The sequence below is a fragment of the Desmodus rotundus genome, chromosome 6 (genome assembly GCF_022682495.2).
Source record: "Desmodus rotundus isolate HL8 chromosome 6, HLdesRot8A.1, whole genome shotgun sequence".
Lineage (NCBI taxonomy): Eukaryota > Metazoa > Chordata > Mammalia > Chiroptera > Phyllostomidae > Desmodus > Desmodus rotundus.
The window spans coordinates 137,635,059-137,653,473 of record NC_071392.1 but is presented as its reverse complement, the minus strand read 5'-3'; the positions used below and the strand labels follow the sequence as shown (position 1 = coordinate 137,653,473).

Here is an 18,415-nt window from a genome sequence, read left to right as displayed (position 1 = left end):
CTCATTCTCAGCTGATGAACTCATATGTCACCGAGGCAATGACATGAGAACTACTTCACTTGCCCACTAACAAATTTACCAACTCACAAAATCATGCCTTCTCTGTCTTGCCTCCTAGTACAGTGAAAGAAGCGCCCCCATGCCCACCGAAGGCAGCTCGTTTACCTGTGCTCTGAGTCATGTCCCTCTCATCAGCTTCAGAAGCTCGCTCCAGCCATCTCCTTTCTGCCCTACATTCCCAATTCCATCCTCTCAACTGGGCTCATACCCTCTGCACTCACCCTAGTGCATGCACCTCTTAAATGATATAATAAAATAAGTACTTATAAATAAAATAATTTAATATATAAATAAAAAGATAAATATACATTATAGTATTCAGTGCTACATATACAAAAGGATAATAGAACATAACCAACTAGAATTTATTTTAATAGATCACAACCAGCTAGAGTTTAAGAAATCAAGGTTGTTTTAAGACTTGCAAATCGATTAATCTACTACTTCACACAATAGAAATGATAACAATATAAAAGAAAATGCATTTGATAAAATTTAATACCCCTTCTCAATTAAAAAAAAAGAGGAAGTCTAGCAAACTAGGACTGAAAGGGAACTTCCTTATTGTGATAAAGGATGTCTACAAAGCACCTACAGCCGCCCTGGCTGGTGTGGCTCTGTGGACTGAGTGCCAGCCTATGAACCAAAAGATTGCTTGTTTGATTCCCAGTCAGGGCACATGCCTGGGTTGCAGGCCAGGTCCCTAGTGGGGGTGCATGAGAGGCAACCACACATTGATGTTTCTCTCCCTCCTTTCCCCTTTCTCTAAAAATAAATAAAATCTTTAATAAATATATTTTTTAAAAGAGCCTACAGAAAATATCAGATGAAATCTTGAAATTCTGGAAATCTCCCTGTAAAATCTGGACAGACAGACAAGAATGTCCACTATACATTTATTCAACATTGTTCTCAACGCAAGTGCAATAGATGTGAAAATAAAAAATAAGACGGTTGGAAAACAAGAACTAAAACTGGCATAAATATTTAGTGACATAATTGTAAATATTGAAAATCCAAAAGAATCTACAGGCCAATTAGTAGAATTAAGAAGAGAATTTGAACAAGGGCACTGGACACAAAGGCAACGCAGGGTGGCGTAAAAGTGGGTTCACAGTTGTTCATGTGGCAAATGATACAATAATTAATAAACAATACAAAAATAAACTCTTTGTTTACATACAACTGTGAATTTACTTTTGCCCCACCATGTATTAAAAATCAATTGTATTTTGGTATATAAGCAACAAATTACTAGAGATAAAATTTTGATAAGTTATTACTATTTGTAATCATATCAAAAACACTAAATACAGTGAATAAATCTAAGGAAAGATCTGTTACATTTCCACACTAAAGACTGAAACCAAAGAAACTGAAGAATGTCTAAATACACAGGGAGATAGATATCTATATATAATTTATAAATTGGAAGATATAATTTTTAAAAAGAAAATAATTATCTTTGAATTAATGTATAATTTCAATATAATCCAATATAAATACCAGCAGCTTTAAAATATATATATTAACAAGCTGACTGTGAAATTTATATGGAATTACAAAGGGCCAATTACAATCAAATTAACTCAGAAGGAAAATAAGTATGTGACTGAATTCTTTACCAGGATAAAATGACAGAAATTAAATATGGGTGATAAACATAAAGTAGATCCAGAGAACAAAGTCTAGAAACCCACACATTTATCATAATTTGACTAATACAAATGTGATATTGTGTGCAGTAAGAAAAGGACAAACTCTTCAATGAATGTTTTTGGGTTAATTAGATAAATGGGGAAAAAAATGAATCTTAACCCTGAATTATAAGTCCAAATGTGTAAGTTAAAACAGCAAACAGAATAGAATAATTTCACATCGGTATAGGCAAAAATTTCTAAACAGGAACACAGAAAGCACTATCCATAAAGGGAAAGATTGATAAATTATACCTAAATACAAGATACTTGATTGTTTTTTAAGTACTATCATGGATTAAAAAGGAAAGTCACAGATGGAACAAATAATTTATATCCAAAAAAGGGCTGCATGCAGAATATAGTGTAAAGAACTCTTACATGTCAATGAGAATAAAAGGCAACTAATAGGAAGATGGACAAAGGACTCAGGCACTTCTCAAAGGAGGATTCTAAACGGCCAAGAAACATATAAAAATGTGCCCAAATTCATAAGTCACCGGCCATACAAACTAAAGCCATAATTGGAAACCATTACACATTTGTTGGAATGCCTATCTGTGAAGAAACTCACAGTACCAAACGTTGGTGAGATTTTAGAGCAATTTGAATTCTCATACATTGCTGATGTATGTGTAAAATAGTACAGTTCCTTTGGAAACTAATTTTCCCACTAACCCTAGGATCCAGTGATTTATTCCTAGGTTTACACCCCAAAATATGTGGACTTTTGTTCACCAAAGACACAAACAAGAATGCCAATAGCAAAACTAATTGCGAAAGTCTCCAACTAGAAACACCCTAATTATAAAGAGTGAAATGTGTGTCAACAAAAGAACATCCAGTCTAAGAAATAAAGCATTGTAAGAGTTTATTTGAGCCAAACTGATGAAAATTGCCGGGAAGCAAAATCTGAATGGACTGAGAAAATGCTCTGGAGAATGGCAGTTTTACAGATTATTTTACACATTAGAATCAAAGGAGAAGATGTGAGGACGGTCACATGGAATCCATGGGTGGTAGATTAGGGAGGCAGGAGAAAGCAAAGTGGGGCATCTCTGAGACTGGAAACCAAGCAGAAGACATACGGTATCTTGCTCAATTTACAGTTACTGAGTGGTGAAGCAGGGACTCAAACTCAGGTCTCTCTGACCTCAAGGACTGCAAAGATCTTGGAGTGGGAGTGACTAAATGAAGGGATATTTGTGAGTGTGCACCAGGTGACAGCGGCACGGTGGGAAAAGAGCAAAGAACCAGGGGCCAGAATCCTGGTCCCACCACTAACTTACTCCATTCATTCATTCAATCAGTCATTCATTCAACAGATATGTAGTGAGCACGTACTCACTATTATAGGAGCTAGGGACTGAGGCAGTGAACAAAACACAACCACACCTGCCTCATGGATTTTGTATTCTTGTGGTGTGAAAGACAATAAACAAAATAAATTTGCTTTCCTTCCACAAGATTTTGGAAGGGAGTCTCACAAGATGTCTATAGAGGATGGTATAGTATAGTCAGAAGAGCAGAGGCTTTGACATTAGAATTCCCAGGTTTGAGTCCTGGCTCTGCCAATTCCTAGCTGTGTGATTCTGGAAAAATTAATCAACCTCTCTGAGCTTGTTTCTTCAAGTATTAAGTAGGAATAATAATCCTTATCAACCAAGACTGTTAGGATAAATACACTATCATTTTCACTGACGCTGTGCCTCTGAGCCTACCCTGAGTTCTCCTAGCCTGTGATTCCCCGCACAAACTCTGGTTTCTGAGTCACAGCTGATGGAGGTGTCTGCCAGGGAGCCCACTCAGTCAGCTCTGTTCAGCCATCAGGCAGGAACCCCTTTTTACACTCCCAGTAGAAGTGGTCCTTTCCTCTGAAAACCAGCCACCTCATCTCCTAATTCCCTGAAATGACACATGGGCCCTTTCTGTTCACAGGAACAAGAGAAGGGGGTAAGGAGAGAGCTGGGCTCAGGAGAAAGTGGAGCCCCAAGGAGCTGTGTGCAGCTGCAGGCTTAATCTCAATTAACAAAAGCCGCTTGGGGAACCAGCTGAGCTGGGCATGGCTGGGACCCGTTTGTTTGCAGGCTGTGGGTTGCCAGGGCTTTGTTAGCAGGTCCCAGTGAGGCACCCGCAGGAAGATTTTATTTGCTTTTCCTGGATGCCAGCCCTGACAGGCAGCCTTCACTTTATAACCTGGCCTACATCTGAGGACTGTGTTCCGAGTGGGCCAGGTTCAGAGAGGCTGGGAGGTTGAGTTTTAATCAGAATGTTCTTTCACCCTGAACACTGACTGCTGCTCCCAGACTAATGGATGGATTTCCTTCCCTGAAACCCCTTAAAACACACACACTCCTCTGGACGCTTAGTCCCTTCAATGCACTTCTCACAGTTCGTATATTCATGTGCCATTTGACAAAGTCAACCTCTTGTGGGTAATGGAAATGTCAGGCAGATCAGGAGCTCCATTTGCCCCTGCTGACCACTGCCTCCCCACTGTGTGGGCCCCTGTGAAAATTCGGTTGCCAGATGCAGCAAATAAAAACACGAGATGCCCACTTAAATTAGAAATTCAAATAATGAGTGATTTTCAGTTAAAGTATGTCCCGCACGATTGGGACATATAGTAAAAGTTATTGCTTATTTATCCGAAGTTCAAGTGGAATTGTGCATATTGTACTTTACCTGACAACCCTAATTACAACTTGTCTGTGATGCTCAGTAGATATATACATGAATGAAGAAATGAACGAGGCTAATGCATGATCAAAAACAGAAAACCAAATGTAGATATTTTACTGGAAAGTACACGCCAACATCTTAAGGGTGATAATTTATTTTTCTATGCAGTTTTCTATGTTTTTTGGTTTGCTGTAATGAGCAGAAAATTTTTCAAATATCATACAGGCATGTATTTATATATATATATATATATATGTATTTATATATATATATATATATATATATATATATATATATATACACACCAACTTAAAAAAAAATAAACCTGCTTCAAAGAGAAACAATTTGTTTTTTCCCTAAACCTGAAGCCCAGAATTTTCTGAACACAGCCCCCACGGTAAGAGACACTTTGAGCATCCATGGGAAGATTATTAAAAGCAATATTGAGAGGCCTACATGGGATATCAGTAAACTAAAGTACAGAAAGGGGTACAAAGGAATGCAAAAATATTGCTGCTATTGTATTTATAACTTAAGAAAATTGTCTCCTGAAGCTTTGGGGATGAAAGATAAATCTATTAAACCCAAGACACAAATATTGATTAAGTAATACATAACATACTGGGGATTATTTTATCTTTTTTCTTTGATTTGCAGAATGAGGGTGGAAAACAAAACAAGACAAAATATAGCTCTTATTGAAAATGAGTTGAAGACCTCCCCCTGCCCCACCACACAACGTCTCATTATGCCATGGGTCCAAGCACCATTCAAATCTGTCTTTTGGGTGTTCAGTGATGGGCATGTTCAGAATGCTGTATCTTAATGGAGCAAGAAAGAACAAAAGAACTAGAATTTGTGTAATGCTTACTACATACTGGTCATTGAGCACAGCACTTTGTCTCATTTCATTCATGAAAACAACCCACGTTACACACATTAACCCTATCTTAGAACAATGTGACTTAACAATGATAAAGATTGCTTATAAACACACCTCCAGAAGTACTGCAAGATGCTTAATAGTTGTGAGAAGAGTCACTCACATTTACTATGCTGTACTTACTAAGGCAGAAAGCATTTATCAGAAGGAATTAATATTCAATCTGATGATCTGTAGCTCCGGGTTTGAAAGACAGAAGGGTTTTCTCCTGCACTTTTAGGAACTGTACCTCTCCCAGTGTTCAGTTCTGAATGTGGTGCTAGAATCATGGGGTGAGAAGTGGAGTGTCTCTTCTCTCTTCTCTGTCAATATTAATGGTGCCCAATGTTCCACTGTGAAATGCAGTATAAGAAGATGGGAAGGACAGGACAAACGTCATATGGTCACCAAGTTGGCATACGTGGAGGACAAAATATCATCTGGAATGACACAACGTAGCAAACAGCAAGTCTGCAAACTCGGGTCAGCTTAAAGTCTTATAAGACCCATGTTGTAGGGGGGAAATGGGACTAGAATGAAGTCACTCTTGCCTGCTCAGCTATGAGGGACAGGCAGAAAGAGTAAAATGCTAAGTCTGTCTTTATGAATGGTTCCTGATCTTAAAAAGAGAAAATGAGCTGGTTGAACTTTTGAAGAAGGAAAATGTGGCTTTGAACAAAAAGCCTGTACAGTGAGAGTACTTCCTCATTTGCAGGGTGGAGAGAGAGGGAAGAAAAGGCAATCTGATGATTGCTAAGGATGGAGAAGAAAGAGCTGCCTCCGTTTCATTCTTTACATGGCCGCATTTTGAATAGGCCACTCTAAAATACTGATTAAATCCACTGAGCCTGAGCCAAAATTAAACTCTACCATGTCTCCGTAGTGCATAAACTGTAACAGACCCATTTCCAAGTCACACAGAGCCATCTTCTTTTCAACAGTGGCATAGCATTTGAGTAAATTGTCTATTAAGTGAAGTGTGTTAATTAAAGATGGAGGGAGACAGGTTTAATGCACTGATTCCTCCAGAGGAATGTCCCTAAACACACAGTGACATTTCAATTATTCTTCCATTAGTACTCTCTGAATAAAGACCTTTTTTCTTGCCTTGGCTAGTAAGCACTGTTTGGTATGCATATTTGAATAAGTCATACTGAATTAGCTTTAAGAATCAGCTCTTAACATAATGGCTACATTAAAATGGAGAGCAAAATGAGACAGGAAGACCTCCACACAGAACAAAAGAGCAGGAAGTAATAGACAATGTAAGCTTTGTCTTTTAAGCCTTGGATTATGATCATGGCCTTGAGAGCAGATAACATAGTTAGCTCCAGCTCTGTTAAAACCTGTTTGGTGCCCCAGCTGGTGTGGCTCAGTGGATTTAGGGCTGTCCTGAGAACCAAGAAGTCACCAGTTTGATTCCCACTCGGGACACATGCCTGGGTTGTGGGCTGGGTTCCCAGCTGGGGGCAAGCAAGAAACAACTAATTCACGTGTCTCTTGCATATTGATGTTTCTCTCCCTCCCTTTCCCCCTCTCTAAAAGTAAATAAATAAAATCTTTAAAAAGCAGTTTGGTGAGAAGACAGCACCTGTCTTTTTCCAACCCTCAGGAAGATAGCTGGCTGCTTAAGAAGCTTGCTACAAGGAAACCCATTTTGGTGCTAGCCATTTAAAGAAGAAAGCACTTTGTGCATATTCTGAAGATCAATATCATGTTAGCCAGTGACGCACTCTTTTTACCCAAAGTCTGTCCCACAGTTAATGGGGGAAAAGTATCTAATGAGTAAGAAGACATCTGAACTCATTCGTTCAACCTATTTAATTACAATGCTTTACAAAGTAAAAATTGGCTCTGACTAGGGTGGCTCAGTTGGTTGCGCATCGTCTCGCAAAGCAAAAAGTCACCAGTTGGATTTCCAGTCAGAGCACATGCCTAGGTTGTGGGTTTGATCCCTGGTTGGGGTGCATGCAAGAGGCAACTGATCAATGTTTCTCACATTGATGTCTCTCTCCCTCCCTTCCTCTCTCTTTAAAAAATGAATAAATGAATATTTAAAAAAATGAAATAAAATAAAATTTGACCTCAAGGGCAAGAGAAACCGTGATAACCTGACCAAGCAGTAGTTATTGGTGACAACAGAACAACTATGTTGTTTCCTTATCAAGTCAAAGACACTAAGGAGAACAAAAGTCCTTGAGGAAGATCCTAATAAGGACTTTGCAAATGCACACCTAGAAATCAAGACAGGTTGTTTATGTCACAGAATTTCGGGTAGAGGGGGTAGTGTCTCCATTCAGAGAAGCAGAAAATCCACCTACCACAAATTAACCAGGAAAGGATGCTCCAGACCCTGCATGATCTGGAGTTCCTTGAAGACATTTCTCACTTCATTACGCTCGACACACTTCTGTTTGTTCATGTATTTCATCGCATACATCTTCTTGGTATCATTCTTCTGAACAATGCAGACCTAATGGGGCAAATTAGATTAAGAAAGTGGTTAGGAAGAAGACAGATCATAGTAATGAGCGACAACACCAGACTCATTCTTCAGTGGTTCAGTGGGGTGTGGAGGCTTTATCTCTTGCAAATTCTCTTATGCTAAAGTTACTGCTTAGTTCTAATTTCAGAGTGAAAAACTTCATTTCCTTCTGCTGAAACCAGGTCAATTCCTAAATCTCTGCTTTCTCAAACAAGTTTGCCTGGTTTTGCTTTGGGGATTTTATTTTTTAAACAGCATTTTAGAAAAAATAGCTGCCAAAATAGCTGCCAAATTCTTTGTCAGGAATCTTCCCCTAGCAAATGACATCCTTATTCTGCTTTGAGTGACTTAAATGAATGGACTAAAGTGTCAAGCTGAATGACATTGTGCAAAAAATTCTTGTTTACAACCATAAGTGGTATTACTAACTAGCACTGGGATAAAATGAAACACAATGTCCATATTTTTGAAAATTGTTTAGAGGTTTATATAATGCCTGATAATGTAGACAGAAAATAATTTTAAAATACAAACTCATTCTTCTCACAAAATATGAAATATTAAATATTCTCAAGATACATCTCCACTAAGGAACTAATAATCAGGATTTGAATCTAGAAGTTTCTTATGAAAAATTAGACTGGATATGTGTATTTTTCATGGTAAGGTTTTTTTTTTTTAATAAAAACATGATACAACTTGGGAAAAACAGAAATCAGGTGACATCTTTTCCACATGAAAAGATTTAATGCTTACATTGATTAGATACCTGTTACTGAGTGTACTGGTAACAATTTGAACATGATTCTGAAATCCTACTCTCTCCATTAGAGTAGAGATGAAGTCTTAAATTCCAGTGAGAGTAAACAGATTTGACTTTGAGATAGTTCTAAGATGTTCATTATGTACCATATTTTGTTGTGTATAATGTGCACCCACATTTTTGGCCCAGACTTTGAGGAAAAAAGCTTTTGTTTTAATTTTTTAATCCAATTATGTATTTCTTTATTTATATTTAGATACTTGTTTCTGTATGATAAAGGAATTTTAGCATTTTTTAACATATTATGGTACAAGAAATTTTATGTAACAAATAATTACAAAACACAAGAATGAATACAAGGTATTTCAGGTATTACCCATGTATAATGCTCATCTTTACTTTTCCCTCAAAAATTTGGGCAAAAATAGTGTGTATTATACATGGCAAAATATGGTAGCTACCTGTCTCATGTTTTCCTCAAATTGTGGTGATGATTTTATAAAAATCCATAATAAAAACATCCCTGAATTATCATTCCTTGTGGGCCAGGTAACTTAGTAACCCAAACATTGGAGTCTCTGTTCCCTAAGCTACCTAACCCTGCTGGTGGTTAATCATTTGGATTCTCACCTTCCCAAAACTGCCTTTCCCAATGGCTCGCAGAATTTCAAAGTGGTCAAAGTTGACTGTAAGACAAACAGAAGAACATTGTGAGTGATTCTCAGTTGTCCTTTAGTAGCTAATAAATAGTAAGTAAAGATTGGACTAAACCGAAGGACCTGGTTTAAAACAATATTCCAGATTACTGTAAAATGTCCATTCACTCATCCAATAAATACTTCTTGAACCTGATATTATATTATGGCTTAATAACAGTGCTTAGCACTCGAGGGTATAGTAATAATAGAGTAGGAATCTCATCTCTGCCTGTATGCAGCCTGTAGTCTAGGGAACGCTCCATGTGGAATGAAACCCATAAGGATTAAACAGTCACAAAAGTGAGTGGACAATTAAAACTCCTGATGCATGTTAAGGATAAAGTAGTGAGGCTCTAAGAGCATGTAAGGGGATTTCACATAGGTGGCAAGGTTGGGGGCAGCATCACTGAACACAGACGATTACGGGGAGTTCTGGTCCTTGGTGGGTCTGGCTGTACTAAGGATCAGCACTTTAAATGTCTTCTCCTTACACCCACTCTTTTGTATCTTAATAATTCAATTTTCCCAAGCAAGACACTATGACACTTGTAAGTTCATAGAATGAGCTGATCCCCAAGGTCCTATCTAAGAGATTAGCACAAACGTGTGTGCAGAGGTCTCCTGAAGGGTGTATGAAGTCAAGATGGTCGTTCCCATCTGCTGTTTTAACACTTCAGCTGCAAGGAGGCAGAAGAAGTAGGTGTTTGTAGGTGGCCTGGGTCAGTGATCACGAAGTGCTTGGTTATGAGAAGTGAGAAATATAGATTCTCTTAGGTGACAGTCTTTGGTTTCTTGCCTCAAAGATTTTGAGAAAATGTTCCATTTGTTTCCTGGTTTTTGAAATAAGGATTTAGACAAGTAAAACTCCAAATGAGTGCTTATAAGAGTTCATTGAGAAAAGGTTGGGAAACACTGAAAGGTACTACGCTTCTCTTTAAAAGATATATTTTGTCTCTCTTTTTAAAAAAGAATAATTAGATTAGCTCTTTCTGAAGGAAAGAGAAACAACTAAAGCAACCTCTAAGGTTTTTCCGAGCTTTCTGAGGGTCAAAGCATTTTTGTAACATGACTTGTGAATGAAAAGGGGGCCACATCCCAAACCTGACAAGCTCAGGGGAGGCCTGCATGGCAGCCGTACAGACTCAGAGACCTAACATAACCACATAGGCTGGTCTGAAATCAAAACTGTCTAACAAAAGCAGAGTCATGTCATCAACTAGAATCTTCCCTGACAAAGGTCAGTCTCTACCTTAATTGAGCCTGTCCATGGTGTTTTTGACAACACCATGACAAAGCTATGACAACATAGCTTTGGAATGTCAGAGTCTTCCCCTTTTCCAGACCCCTCAGGGCACAGTCACTGCACCAGCACACAGAGCCCCTCATTGTCATCTTCTTCCCCCACATGCCATCTTTATGGGCTGTACATATTAATTGTTAACTATCCTCTATTCACTACATAAAAGAAGTTTTTGTCTCTCCATTTCAATCTCAGAGATTTCCCTGCTTTGCTTTCTCCTGCCTCCCTAATCTATCACCAGTGGATTTTATGTAACCCCCTTATGTCTTCTCCTTTGATTGTAATATATAAAATGTGTGGCAAAACTGCCATTTTCCAGACCATTCTCTCAATCCATTGAGATTTTGCTTCCTGACAACTGTTGTCAGTTTGGCTCAAATAAACTCATGAAAATTCTCTACAGGTTTGGATGTTTCTTACATTGACAGACTTAGTCATCACTTCCTTCTCTGAACTCCCAAATCACTGTAGGTCTAGCAAAAATGCCATTCAATCATGTGAGTCAGTATGTATATTATAAATAATACCGGATTTAGACTCAAAATAATGCTGTGAATTGTGGTAATGACAGACTCTCTCTGTCTCCATTTTCTCATCAGTAAAAATGAGAATGATCCTCCTAGATAAAACACTTTTTACTCAGAAAGTGCTAATAAAGTTGTTTTCGTATTTAACATAGTCAAGTGAATGACTTACAATCCAAACTGCTTGCGTTCTTAGTTTCTTTCATCAACTAGAGCCTAAGTTCTATGAGGGCAGAAATAACGTGTCATTTTGCTCATACTGGCTTCCCTGGCAACTCAGACAATTCCTCTTTGTATTTATGTTCCATAGAGCGTAGCTCAGGATTTACATGTGGTTGGTTCTCAGCGAATAAATAGGACTAAGCTGTCTGATGCACAAGAACCCCCACACAATTGCATCTTATAAATATAAGCAGTGTGAGCATTTGAGTTTTCTAAGGAATTGTTTTTCAAACTGAGTTGAGAACCACTGATGAGTTAGAAAATAAGTGAGCAGTAATGAGAAGCATTAAAAATTTAAATAGAATAGAATACATTGAAAATATCAGAATACCTCAAATATACAATAGTATATATGTATATAGATAGGTATGGACTGGATCATGATATAATTTGGGGGGTATATTTCTTACTGTGGGTTATGGTCAAAATAATTTAAAAACACCTTTGTAAGTTTTCTCTTGAGTTTCAAACTGGCATACCCAAATAATGATTTTCTCACACTCATTCCATGAACCTGAGTTATATATTATGTATCTTGCAAGTGTTGAAAAAACTGACCAGGATTTATTTGCAAGTCCAAGATTTTATATTGAGTAAATCCAATAACTCACTGTGATTTCTCCACTAGCCACCAAGCCCTAGAATCTCTATATGCCTACATGTAGCAGATACCTAGAAAGCATGGAGTTCCATTGTTATATTACCATAATTTGCCATGTATAATGTGCACTCTTTGCCCAAATTTTTGAGGGAAAAATAAGGATCTCCATTATATGTGGGTAGTACTAATTCCATATCTTTATAAATGTTTTTAATTTTTTAATTTATGCATATGCATGAAAAATTATGCATAATTTTTCTAGTGTAACTCTAGAAAGCAATAATGATATCCACATGCAAAATAATACCAAGGGATACAATAATCAGTTTTGTTTCTAAATATAAATAAATTAACAATTGAATTAAAAATTAAAATGGAAGATATTTTTCCTGAAAGTTTGCGTCAAAAACATGGGTGCACATTATATATGGGAGCATTTTATACATGGCAAAATATGGTAATCCATTTCATGAACCACATCTCTTTTTGAAGCCTTTTTATCCTGAAAAGGATAAAAGTTAGGTGCCACATTACTTATCCATTTCTACCAACAGAGCTGCCCTACTTAGCTGCTCTTTTCTGAGCTCAGAAGCATGGAGAACTGCCATTCTCCACCTCGTCAACTTCACAACGACCAACTGTCCTAAGTGAGGATATGGATGAAAACTCCCAGAAAGTGCAGGATGATTAACAACAGGAGTGAGAGGAGCGCTCTGTCAGCACTGCATTGTCTTTGAACAGAAATCAGTGTATCACACTACGCAACAAAAAGGAACCAACATTAAAGGACAATCTTCCATACACCTCATCAGAATAAAGACAGAATTGTGCCTCTTCTATGTCACTGTTACTTTGCCCATTTGTAAGAATGGACATTGTATGATTTGCCAAGTGTCTGCCTTTAGTGGGGGGTTATATTCTTGGCAATGTGTCTTATTTAAAGTCCCAACATCATTTTGCCGAATGTTCAGCCAAATGATATTCTGGGCTGATGACTCCCATAGTAACAAAAATAACAACAACAACAAAAATGGCATTTTTAAGGGAATGTAAAAATTAATAATAAATAATATGCAACAAAGACCAAAATATTTACTAGCTGGACCCTTATAGAAAAGTTTGCCAAAAAAGAGAGAAAAAGTTCAGAAAAAATGAAGTTTTATTAAAAATACAGTTCTTATGGTGAATCTTAAACTTTTCCATTAATGAGATGAATGTCTGGTCATCATATTACATTCCCAAATGGAGCCCACTACAAAGAAAGGCTTGCTTATACCCTTTTAAGACAGTCACGGTAAGAGAGGAAAGAAGCTAAAAACACTTCTGCAGAAGCCATATCTTTGCTAGCAAGTTGATTCAACAAATATTCATTGAGCACCTGTGTGACCAGGACTCTGCCAGGCACTGAGGAGAAAACAAAAGGAGCTTGGGACTAAGTCACATCTTCAGAAAACTGAGTGTGACTCATTCAGCAGTATTTGTGAGAATATGAAACCTGGGTAATCAAATATGCCGTACCTCATTTTTATTTATTTTATTTTTCTATAGTGTATATCTTCGGAATCCAGTCTTTGCATTTTCTAGAATTATATGAGTATAAATAAATAGGTATATAGCAAAAAGTAGACAAATAAAAGCAATAGAATGTTAATATTTGGTGTAGAAAGGTTCTCTGGGAGATTCCTGGAAGATGGTGGCGAGATAGGTGGGAGTGGAGTCCACGTCCCCATGCACACCAGTGAAAGCCTAGCTGATCAGAGGAACAGAGTGAACAGCCAACGGTATTCCAGCATATATGAAGATCGGAGACCAAAAATTGTAGAGGACATTGAAAAATCAGATTGTAAGAAGAGTGCTTAAGGACAATAAGGTCCTTGGGACCAGCGTGGGGACCAGGGAGGCTGAAGCCCCAGGCCGGACCACAGGGTCTGCTGCAAGATTCTTGGGAGAGAGCCAGACTGGGCTGTGTGAGAGGCCAGGTGCTTGTTTGGATGGGGGGCTTGAATAGGAGGAATTTCTCAAAAAGAAAAAGAGAAAGGAGAAGCATTCAGTGGCTGTTTAGAGAATTCTCTGCAGCAGCCGTGGCATCTTGCACTCCCACCCCCATAGTCCCTAGACTGTGAACACCAGATAAGCAGCCCCAGTGCACACCCGAAGCCACAGTTGGTGCACACCCTGATCAGCATCCCCACTCCCCGAGTACACAGACCCAAAGCCCCAGGTCTGTGCGCACTCAGATCAGTGGCCCTGGAGCCCAGGCCCACATGCCCCCAATTGGTGTGCACCCCCCGCCCCCATCAGCAGCCTGACTGCCTGCAGGAGACCACACCTGAAGCACCTGGGACTGAACACCTCCCACCTAGCCCCTGTGCACAGAGGCTAGGTGAGCAGTAGAGACCAGGTCCTACTTGCTCTCTAGGAGGAAGGCAGAGTGCCCAGCAGAGGGGAGCTGCAGGGCTAGGGTAGACAGCAGTCCTGGAAAGCTTGACTCAGTAGGGGGCTGAACTACCCTGAAGGAGCACCAAGAGCCCATAGAATCCAGGACAGCAAAGAGCAAGAAGGTAGAGTGTGAGGTGTCCCTAATTGGTGCACCTCAAGAATAGCACAACTGGTGGACTAAAGGCTTAGTGGGGAGCAGAAAGGACCCTGAGGAACTGGACTGGAGGCTGGATAACAGTGAAGAGTGTGGCTCAGGAAGGGAGAAAAGTGAAACCAACCCCTCCGACCACGGACCCCCTCCTGTTTCACAGACAGGAAGACCAGCAGAACTGGCCAGACCAGTTTAAAGCCAGCAGAAGATTTTTTTTTTTAATTCCTTCTTCCTTTCTGTCCTTCTTTCTTTTTTTTTATTCCTTCTTCCTTCCTTCCTTTACTTTTTTATTTCTTCTTCCTGCCTTCTTTTATTTTTTATTTTAATTTTTGTTAAAATTCCTTCTTCCTTTCTTTCCCCTGATCTTTTTTTATTCCTTCTTCCATCCTTCCCTCCTTTCTTTTTCTATTCCTTTTTCCTTCTTTCACTTTTTTTTCTCTTTTTCCCACAGGTGAGACAATAAAACCTGGAGACGTGAAAAGACCAGAGTTAGACCCAAACAGGGGTCATCCTAACAACCGAGACAGTGAGACAAATTTCACTTTGGTACTCCAGAGAACTTGCAATGTGGGAATGGTGAACACCAGTACACATGCTGGAAGAGGAAACCCACCAACAAAGCAACAACCAACAGGTAACAACGGAAGAAGGTGAAGGAGGGAGTGGAAGCCACACTAACCTCAATTCAGGACTAATCTGGAAATACAACTAAATAGTGGAGAAGTTACTCAGAACAAACAACTGAACAAAAGACAGAGAGAAGCCTCAAAACCTTGTACACACAGAAGAATCAGCTTCAACACAACCTGTCCACATAAGCACAATAGAACACAACACATGGTGGACAGAGTGACCCTCAATTAACGAGCTCGAAGGAAGGACCCATCAAAGAAAGACCCAACCACAATCAAAATGAAAGACATACAGAGAGACAACATAAACAACAGCGTAAGACCAACGAGATCAGGAGATTAAGGAGACAGCACCACTGAATCCCACTGGCATTCTACCATAGAAGTTCATACCATAAACCCAGGGAGTCAGAATACATCAATTTAAGAAGCAGAGGCTGGCAAGAAGAGTCTCACAAACAATGGGAAGACAAAGAAACAATCCCCAAATGAAAGGAAAGGAGGAAACCACAGAAAGAATGCTAACTGAAAAAGAGGCAAGTCAACTAACAGATACTAAGTTTAAAGCATTGGTTATCAGGAAGCTCAGTGAGCTCACAGAGAATTACCAGAACCTACAGGGAAACTACAATGAACTCACTGCAAACTATATCAACATAAAACAGGAAACAGAAACTATCCACAAGGGCCAAGAGGAAATGAAGAATACAATTTCTGAATTGAAGAACAAAGTAGAAGGAATCAAAAGCACACTTGATGAAGCAGAGGATCGGATCAGTGAGCTGGAGGGCAAACTAGAAAAAAACACCCAGAAAGAGCAAGAAAAGGAAAAGAGGCTCAGAAAGAATGAAGAGGGACTAATGGAAATGTAGGACAACATGAAACGTAATAATATCCGTATAATAGGGATACCAGATGGAGAAGGAGAAGAAGAGCAAGGGATAGAAAACCTGTTTAAAAAAGTAATGATGGAAAACTTCCGTAATCTGATGAGAGAAAAAGACACACAAACCCAGGAAACAAAGACAGTCCCAATCAATAGGAACCCAAAGAGGCCCACTGCAAGACACATAACAATTAAAATGGCTACATTCCAAGATAAAGAGAGAATCTGAAAGGCAGCAAGGGAAAAACAGGAAGTAACATACAAGGGAGTCCCAAAAAGTTTAGCAGCTGACTTCTCAATGGAAGCACTCCAAGCCAGAAGAGAATGGCAAAAAATGTTCCAAGTAATGAGAACCAGAGGCCTGCAACCAAGGCTACTTTACCCAGGAAGGCTCTCAATCAAGATAGAAGGCCAAATAAAGAGTTTCCCAGACAAAAGAAGTCTAAAAGAAAACACCTCCACCAAACCAGCTCTGCAAGAGATGCTAAAGGGACTGCTTTAAGGAAAGGAAGGAAAAGAGAAAGAGAGAGGAACACAGGTAGGAAAAAATGGCAATGAATAACTGCTATTGATAATAACCTTAAAAGGAAATGGATTAAATGCTCCAATCAAAAGACATAGAATAGCTGAATGGATAAGAAAACATGACCCACACATATGCTGCCTACAAAAGACCCACCTCAGGACAAAAGACCTACGCAGACTGAAAGTGAAGGGCTGGAAACAAATTTTCCAAGCAAATGGACAGGGGAATAAAGCAGGGGTAGCAATACTCATAACAGACAAAATAGACATCAAAAGAATGGCCATAAAGAGAGACCCAGAAGGTCACTTCATAATACTCAAAGGAAGAATCCACCAAGAAGACATAAACATTGTAAATATATATGCACCCAACATAGAAGCACCCAAATACATAAAGAAAATCTTGGAGGACTTCAAGAAAGATATTGACAGCAACACAATTATAGTAGGGGATTTTAACACCCCACTGTCAAAAATAGACAGATCTTCCCAACAAAATATTAGCAAAGATATTGTATCATTGAACAATACCCTAGATGAAATGGACTGAACTGATATATATACAGCCTTTCATCCCAAAGAAGCAAAATACACATTCTTTTCAAGTGTACATGGAACTTTTTCAAAGATAGACCACATGATAGGACACAAAGCAAGCCTCGGCAAATTCAAGAAAATTGAAATCATATCAAGCATTTTCTCTGACCACAAGGGACTGAAACTAGAAACCAACCCCAAAGGAAAAAACCAAAAACGCTCAAAATCATGGAGACTGAATAGCATGTTATTAAACAATGAATGGGTCAAGAACGAGATTAGGGAAGAAATCAAAAACTTTCTGGAAACAAATGAAAATGAACTCACAACAACCCAAAACTTATGGAACACAGCAAAGGCAGTCCTGAGAGGGAAGTTCATAGCAATACAGGCTTACCTTAAAAAGATAGAGACATTTCAAACAAACAACCTAACCCTACACCTGTAAGAACTCGAGGAACAACAACAAAAGCAGCCCAGAGCACGTAGAAGGAAGGAACTAACCAAGATCAGAGCAGATTTAAATGACATAGAGACTAAAAGCACAATTCTAAGGATCAATGAATTTAGGAGCTGGTCCTTTGAAAAGATAAACAAAATTGACAAGCCTTTAAGTAGGCTCATCAGGAAAAAAAGAGAGAGGATCCAAATAGACACAATTAGAAATGAAAGAGGAGAGATTACAACTGATACCACAGAAATACAAAGGATTCTAAGAAATTACTATGAAAAACTGTATGCCAAGATATTTAAAAACCTAGGTGAAATGGACACATTTCTAGAAAAATATATCTTCCAAAACTGAATGAAGAAGAAGCACCAAACCTGAACAGACCAATAACAGCAGACAAAATTGAAGCAGTAATCAAAAAACTCCCAACACACAAAAGCCCTGGACCAGATGGTTTCACAGGAGAATTCTACAAAGCATTTAAGGAAGAGCTACCCCTATCCTTCACAGACTATTCCAGAAAGTCCAAAATGATGGAAGACTCCCAAACTCTTTTTATGAATCCAGCATCATCCTAATCCCAAAACCAGATAAAGACACAAGGAAGAAAGAAAACTTCAGGCCAATATCACTGATGAACATAGATGCTAAAATTCTCAACAAAATATTGGCAAACCGCATCCAGCAATATATTAAAAAGATCATACACCATGACCAAGTCGATTCATCCCAGGGGTGCAAGGTTGGTACAATATTCACAAATCAATAAACATAATACATCACATAAACAACAACAAAGAGAAAAATCACATGATCATATCAATAGATGTGGGGGAAGCA

The 18,415-nt window shown here is 38.7% G+C and overlaps 1 protein-coding gene across 3 annotated transcripts in view; it reads right to left on the bottom strand.

Annotated features, from left to right (window-relative positions):
• Positions 1-18,415, bottom strand: part of STK32A (serine/threonine kinase 32A) — a 112,774-nt gene that overhangs the window by 71,150 nt on the left and 23,209 nt on the right. For all 3 annotated transcript variants that reach the window (XM_024576970.4, XM_045185146.3, XM_053927014.2), the window contains exons 3-4: positions 9,240-9,295; positions 7,683-7,834 (exon numbers count right to left, since the gene is read on the bottom strand). In XM_024576970.4, coding sequence (XP_024432738.1) covers positions 7,683-7,834; positions 9,240-9,295 — 208 coding nt within the window. The remainder of the gene's footprint in view (positions 1-7,682; positions 7,835-9,239; positions 9,296-18,415) is intronic.